At 50.8% G+C, this 7953-nt stretch overlaps 1 protein-coding gene across 1 annotated transcript in view; it reads right to left on the bottom strand.

The window, feature by feature from the left end:
• The window catches only part of LOC139394374 (uncharacterized), a 3716-nt gene extending 102 nt beyond the window's left edge, over positions 1-3614 (bottom strand). Inside the window, exons 1-2 of the mRNA XM_071142428.1 lie at positions 3601-3614; positions 1-667 (exon numbers count right to left, since the gene is read on the bottom strand). The exon at positions 1-667 is cut by the window's left edge and continues 102 nt beyond it. Coding sequence (XP_070998529.1) covers positions 1-667; positions 3601-3614 — 681 coding nt within the window. The remainder of the gene's footprint in view (positions 668-3600) is intronic.
• Positions 3615-7953: the final 4339 nt, after the last annotated feature.

Here is a 7953-nt window from a genome sequence, read left to right on the forward strand (position 1 = left end):
AGGACAGGGTGTGGTTGAGGACTGGGGGAGGACAGGGTGTGGTTGAGGACTGGGGGAGGACAGGGTGGTGGGTAGGACTGAGGGAGGACAGGGTGGTGGGGAGGACTGAGGGAGGATAGGGTGGTGGGGAGGACTGGGGGAGGACAGGGTGGTGGGGAGGACTGGGGGAGGACAGGGTGTGGTTGAGGCCTGAAGGAGGACAGGGTGGTGGGGAGGACTGGGGGAGGACAGGATGTGGTTGAGGACTGGGGGAGGACAGGGTGTGGTTGAGGACGGGGGGAGGACAGGGTGGTGGGGAGGACTGAGGGAGGACAGGGTGTGGTTGAGGACTGGGGGAGGACAGGGTGTGGTTGAGGACTGGGGGAGGACAGTGTGGTGGGGAGGACTGGGGGAGGACAGGGTGTGGTTGAGGACTGGGGGAGGACAGTGTGGTGGGGAGGACTGGGGGCGGACAGGGTGTGGTTGAGGACTGAGGGAGGACAGGGTGTGGTTGAGGACTGGGGGAGGACAGTGTGGTGGGGAGGACTGGGGGAGGACAGGGTGTGGTTGAGGACTGGGGGAGGACAAGGTGTGGTTGAGGACTGAGGGAGGACAGGGTGGTGGGGAGGACTGAGGGAGGACAGGGTGTGGTTGAGGACTGAGGAAGGACAGTGTATGCTGGGGAGGACTGAGAGAGGAAAGAGGGGGGACAGTGTGTGGTGCGGGGAGGACTGAGGGAGGACTGTGTGGTGGTGGAGGACTGAGGGGGGACAGTGTATGCTGGGGAGGACTGAGGGAGGACTGTGTGGTGCGGGGAGGACTGAGGGAGGACTGTGTGGTGCGGGGAGGACTGAGGGAGGACTGTGTGGTGCGGGGAGGACTGAGGGGGGTGTTGGTGAGAGGAGGATTTAGATGTCTTGGTCTGTGTTTGTGTCCTCAGCTTTGGGCTCTGTTTCGCTCTCTCTCTCCTCAGAGGCCCCCCGTGGGAAAACAAAACAGGAGTCTGCTGTGTTTCCAGTTGGTCAGAGCTGTAGATGACTACCACACACAGTGGTGCTGGCCTCCAGGTGACTACCACACACAGAGGTGCTGGCCTCCAGGTGACTACCACACACAGTGGTGCTGGCCTCCAGGTGACTACCACACACAGTGGTGCTGGCCTCCAGGTGACTACCACACACAGTGGTGCTGGCCTCCAGGTGACTACCACACACAGTGGAGCTGGCCTCCAGGTGACTACCACACACAGTGGTGCTGGCCTCCAGGTGACTACCACACACAGTGGAGCTGGCCTCCAGGTGACTACCACACACAGTGGAGCTGGCCTCCAGGTGACTACCACACACAGTGGAGCTGGCCTCCAGGTGACTACCACACACAGTGGAGCTGGCTTCCAGGTGACTACCACACACAGTGGTGCTGGCCTCCAGGTGACTACCACACACAGTGGAGCTGGCCTCCAGGTGACTACCACACACAGTGGAGCTGGCCTCCAGGTGACTACCACACACAGTGGAGCTGGCCTCCAGGTGACTACCACACACAGTGGAGCTGGCCTCCAGGTGACTACCACACACAGTGGAGCTGGCCTCCAGGTGACTACCACACACAGTGGTGCTGGCCTCCAGGTGACTACCACACACAGTGGTGCTGGCCTCCAGGTGACTACCACACACAGTGGAGCTGGCCTCCAGGTGACTACCACACACAGTGGAGCTGGCCTCCAGGTGACTACCACACACAGTGGTGCTGGCCTCCAGGTGACTACCACACACAGTGGAGCTGGCCTCCAGGTGACTACCACACACAGTGGTGCTGGCCTCCAGGTGACTACCACACACAGTGGTGCTGGCCTCCAGGTGACTACCACACACAGTGGAGCTGGCCTCCAGGTGACTACCACACACAGTGGTGCTGGCCTCCAGGTGACTACCACACACAGGGGTGCAGCACTGGAGACACAGCAGACTCCTGTTTGGTTTTCCCACGGGAGGCCTCTGAGGAGAAAGGGAGAGAAACAGTCAATTCAGGAAAGTTGACCTCCATCAGGGAAATTGGTTTGGCCATATTAACATGTTTAAGGTACATTCAGTCACACAATGATGTCTCTCAATTAAATATTACACAGTGAAATATTGACCAATAGGTTGAATGTTAACACAGCCTTTAATGTTTATCACAACCTCATGGAGATCATTTAGTTAGTTTCCATTTCCAACAGATACACATGTTGTTGCTTTCTCTCTTCTGGGTCTCATTTTCCACAAACACAGAACACAAATGTCTGCTAAATGACTAGAATGTAAATGTACTCAGTTAACGTGTATACACACACGCACGCACGCACGCACGCACGCACGCACACACACACACACACACACACACACACACACACACACACACACACACACACACACACACACACACACACACACACACACACACACACACACACACACACACACACACACACACACACACACACACACACACACACACACACACACACACAGAGAACACAGAACGTAGCGAGCCAAAGCCAACAGACAGGGTGATAGTGAGTGTTTATAAGTGTTTATGAAAGTGGCAGCAATATAAACCATTACTAATGCATGATGGGATCTATTTTCCCCTTTCTCTTTTGTTCCTCTCTGTTTTCTAGCATTGGAGGGTCATTAGAGACGAGCACAGCTTGAGATCTGTAAAACCAGTGTATATGGACATAGTCTGGAAGGAGCTCAACTCTTTTAACTACTTCACACTGCATTATCCTTACCTTAAAACGCTGTTGGAATCACCAAGTTTATAAACCCTTTTTTGCAACTCAACAAGGAAGTCTTTGTGTTTTTCTTTTTGTTTAGGTGACAATCTATATACTTCACCCCGCTGAAAAATCATTCACAACCCCAGAGGCAGAACTGTCACAGTGACATGTGTATAAATTAGGATTGGCTGAAGTATCACACTCCGTTATTGTAGAACCCCTTGACGACGCTGTAAAAACAATGGATACAGCGTGTTTATTTCCACACGTTGTTGACTTAGACTCTGTCTTTTCATCCAGTGTCCCACCAGGGACTATGGGACGGTTGGTGCTGGATGTGGTTCTGTTTGTGCAGTCTCAAATGGCACCCCCTATTCCCTATCGTAGGACACTACTGTGAACCAGAAGCCTATGGGCCCTTGTCAAAAGTAGTGCACTAGAAAGGGAATAAGGTGCCGCTTGGAACACGTACATGGCTGTAGGGTTTTATAATTGAGTTGATTTATTCTTTGGTGGGTTGATTTTAACACATGTTTAAAACCCAGCTGCCATGAAGGAACACTGTACAATGTTTCAGGCTCACAGGAATACAATAGACTCTATGACTCAACTCCTAACTCACTGCAGATATTGTTTTTAGTCACAACCAGTTTCCCCTTCTACCTTGTGTGGAAAGCAGCCAGCCAGCCAGCCAACCGGTCAGCCAGCCAACCGGCCAGCCAGCCGGCCAGCCAGCCAGCCAGCCAGCCAGCCAGCCAACGCAGTAAGTCAACAGGGGATTCAGTGAGAGACAGTGATATGGTTATGCATGTTTTCTCAAACACAGACACAGAGAAACCGTAGTGACACCCACCTACCTATCCATCGCCATGGCTACTTCCAAAATGGCACCCAGTAATTTTGTATTACCACATCATTCTTGTATGTTATCTATAGTTATGTACTTGAAGATTTATCAATTGACCAATTCGGCACATTTTGGCAGTAATGCAGTGGTTCATTGGATCAGTCTAAAACTTTGCACATACACTGCAGCCATCTAATTCCCTACATAGTGCACAACCTTTGACTGGAGCCCAAAAGTAGTGCACTAGCCTATGTAGGGGATGGGTAGCCATTTTGGACACACTCATAGACATGGAAGTGACCCACCCATCCATCCATCGCCCCCCTGCTCCTCTCCTATCTTTGCTCCTCTCCTCCCATCCAATCCTCTGTGCTCCCTCTCTCCTCCTCCTCTTATCCTCCTATCCTACCCTCTGCTCTCCCTCTCTCCTTCTCCTCTTCTCCTCCTATCCAACCCTCTGCTCTCCCTCTCTCCTCCTCCTCTCCTCTCCTCCTATCCAACCCTCTGCTCTCCCTCTCTCCTCCTCTCCTCTCCTCCTATCCAACCCTCTGCTCTCCCTCTCTCCTCCTCCTCTCCTCTTCTCCCATCCAACCCTCTGCTCTCCCTCTCTCCTCCTCTTCTCTCCTCCTATCCAACCCTCTGCACTCCCTCTCTCCTCCTCCTCTCCTCTCCTCCTATCCAATCCTCTGCTCTCCCTCTCTCCTCCTCCTCTCCTCTCCTCCCATCCAACCCTCTGCTCTCCCTCTCTCCTCCTCTCCTCCTATCCAACCATCTGCTCTCCCTCTCTCCTCCCCCTCTCCTCCTATCCAATCCTCTGCTCTCCCTCTCTCCTCCTCCTCTCCTCTCCTCCCATCCAGTCCTCTGCTCTCCCTCTCTCCTCCTCCTCTCTTCTCCTCCCATTCAACCCTCTGCTCTCCCTCTCTCCTCCTCCTCTCCTCCCATTCAATCCTCTCATCTCCCTCTCTCCTCCTCCTCTCCTCTCCTCTCCTCTCCTCCCATCCAATCCTCTACTCTTCCTCTCTCCTCTCCACCAGGCAGAACAGACAGAACAGAGTCCACATCCTGCCCGGATTCCAGAACTTCCAGAATCATAAATGAGTGGAACCATAGAACCCCTTGGTGATGTCATCTTTCAGAGTTCTGTTGAGTCCACTTAACCTCCTACATGAACCTCTTTATTCCTGCCTCTCTGCTGCTCAGAAGACTGTCACTACGTTGTGGGGGTGAAGGGATGAGGGGCTGAGGGGTGGGGAGGATGAGAGGTTAAAGGGTTATGTAAGGAGAATCTGGTCAGTTCTCTGGGGTCGAGAGTTAGGACAAAAGATTCTTTGAGTTCTGATGTTTAGTTAGATGCAGAAACAGAAGGTGTTCATGGTGGGTCTGAGGTGTCAGTAGGACAAGGCTCTCACGCATCCTCATGGTCTCATGGATTACGTCCCAAATGGCACCCTATTCCCTTTATAGTGCACTACTACCCATAGGGCTCTGGTCAAAAGTAGTGCACAATATAGGGAGTAGGGTGCCATTTGGGAAGAAACCTTGGACAGATTTACCAGCGAGGCTGATGCCAGACAACTGAAGAAATATCTCCCGGCACCCAAGAGACTAATAGACATGTTATTGTTCATACTATTTCCATTAACAAGTAGGTTTGTCGACGGCTGATGATTTTGTGAGGAGAAAACACTATGGGAATGGTTGGTGCTTCTGGGTGCCAAAAGACAACCTATGCATTAGTTCCAACTGGGTTCAAACCCAGGGACCTGCGAGACTTTGTTAGTCCGTGGAGCTAAACACTTGCTTGGGGAGCTAACGCAAGTCCTCAGGTCTCAGACAAGGAAACTCAACAAGGGCGAATCTCTGTTAGATAGGATGACAGTGGAGAAATAGAGAGAGAGGCTGTGTCAAAGGGCAGTAGGCCGGATGGGAACCTATGACGACGAGGCTGTGTCAAAGGTCAGTAGGCCGGATGGGAACCTATGACGACGAGGCTGTGTCAAAGGTCAGTAGGCCGGACGGGAACCTATGACGACGAGGCTGTGTCAAAGGGCAGTAGGCCGGACGGGAACCTATGACGACGAGGCTGTGTCAAAGGGCAGTAGGCCGGACGGGAACCTATGACGACTCTGAAGACGAGGCTGTGTCAAAGGTCAGTAGGCCGGATGGGAACCTATGACGACTCTGAAGACGAGGCTGTGTCAAAGGGCAGTAGGCCGGACGGGAACCTATGACGACGAGGCTGTGTCAAAGGGCAGTAGGCCGGATGGGAACCTATGACGACTCTGAAGACGAGGCTGTGTCAAAGGGCAGTAGGCCGGACGGGAACCTATGACGACGAGGCTGTGTCAAAGGGCAGTAGGCCGGATGGGAACCTATGACGACTCTGAAGACGAGGCTGTGGCAGGACCGCTAGAACAGCCAGTCCACTTCCTGTCTCTTTCTCAGCTTCAATGACATTCAGTTGTCTTGTCAATCAAACCAATACTGTCATACTATTACCAGGCTATTACCATTTATTCCATGCTGTAATGAAAAGTGCTACCAATACTATATAGATCAACAAGCAATGAAGACAGCATGACAACTATCAGTGTTGTCTTCACGGTTTGAAATAATCGGCACTGAGTGTGATTGGCTGAAAAAGGAGTGAAGGAGATAACAACAGCAACAGCAGGAAACAGAGACTAGTGATACAGGCCGTTCAACCTTGTTTTTTTTGGCCATACGGAAAATAGAATAGTTTTGAAAAGAGAGTCGTCGGTAAGATAATCTGTTAATGCTCCTCGTCCTGGAGGGGGGGGAGGAGGAGAAGAAGGAGGGAGAGAGAGAGAGAGAGAGCGAGAGAGAGAGAGCGAGAGAGCGAGAGAGAATGAGAGAGAGAGAGAGAGAGAGCGGCAGATGACCAGAGGAGACAGAAACAGAGAGAGTGATAGAGAGAGAGAGAGAGAGGGAGAGAGGGAGAGAGGGAGAGAGAGAGAGAGAGAGAGAGAGAGAGAGGGAGAGAGACAGAGAGAGTGATAGAGAGACAGAGAGAGTGATAGAGAGAGAGAGAGAGAGACAGAGAGAGTGATAGAGAGAGAGACAGAGAGATAGAGAGAGAGAGAGAGAGAGAGACAGAGAGAGATAGAGACAGAGAGAGTGAGAGAGAGAGAGATGACCAGAGGAGACAGAAACAGAGAGAGTGATAGAGAACCAGAAAGAGACAGAGACCCCCACTGCTGCTGCCTGTCCCATTGGTCCTCCTGGTGGGAGTTTTCCTCCTTCTCAATCTCACCATGGAACTTCTGCTGAGTAAGACACATTTATTTAAGCCACAGAGTCACGTAGAGACACACAGGGCCTGAAGAGCATCCTGGGAGTAATAGTGTAGGTAGTGGCTCAGCAACCTCATCCTCTAGAAAACCTTTGATAATGTGGTTTTACACACTTTATTCTGTAGACCAGTCATAGTCCACAGACCGCAGACCCCTGCTGAGGCTCAGACCACTGACAGCCTATTCATCTACGGTTCCTATGCTCACTGAGTAATCATCTTAATGCTATCTTAGTGACAGCTGCTATTTCCCAATGGACCGGGAATGTTATTACAGGGTGATCCGAATTATTCTATACCAACTACTTGTTTACAATATTATGGGATTTCAATAAACTCAGGAGAATGACTTCATCATGAGTGTTACATTCAGCTTTATTTTTTTTTCACGATTCCAAATTGGTTTTATGCTCTTTACTTGTTGATTCGTTCCACTCAATGTTGTTCTCACGTGCAGGTTGCAGAGGAGGTTGCAGATGCCAGTGCACATGTCAACATGCGGAAGCTCTGTCTAGGAATGCCATCTGCACCGTTGAGAATGTTGAGGATGAGAATGTTCCGCCCACTGGTTCTGGAATCCAGCCCATGATTCTAACATTCTGATCCACGGTTCTAATGTTCCAGTGACCATAGAGAGGAAGAGTTGGACAGTACCATAGAATTAGGAATTAGAATAGTAGTATGGACAGGAAAGGACTGATGACAGTAGAAAAGGGAAGCCATTTTGGTCAGGGAGTTGGTCAGTGCTGTGATAAGATATCGTGGAAAACAATGAATTGATAGATGATCTGAATAGTATGTTTAATGGCTAGCCTGCCAGTTTAAGTGGAATGATTCAAATGAACTGCCAATACACCAACATTACATACAAACAATGTATTCAATTCCCAGCCCAGACTGGTCTCATAGACTATACGTAGCATAGTAAACGTAAATATGCCAACACTCACATTAGTATGATATATTACGTTTGGTTCATAAGATAGCAGGTTACTTAAGGCAGAAATGAAAGGAGAGAGGGAGGGTGGTATTGGACATCTGAACTTTGTT

This window comes from Oncorhynchus clarkii, unplaced genomic scaffold, assembly GCF_045791955.1.
Source record: "Oncorhynchus clarkii lewisi isolate Uvic-CL-2024 unplaced genomic scaffold, UVic_Ocla_1.0 unplaced_contig_9002_pilon_pilon, whole genome shotgun sequence".
Lineage (NCBI taxonomy): Eukaryota > Metazoa > Chordata > Actinopteri > Salmoniformes > Salmonidae > Oncorhynchus > Oncorhynchus clarkii.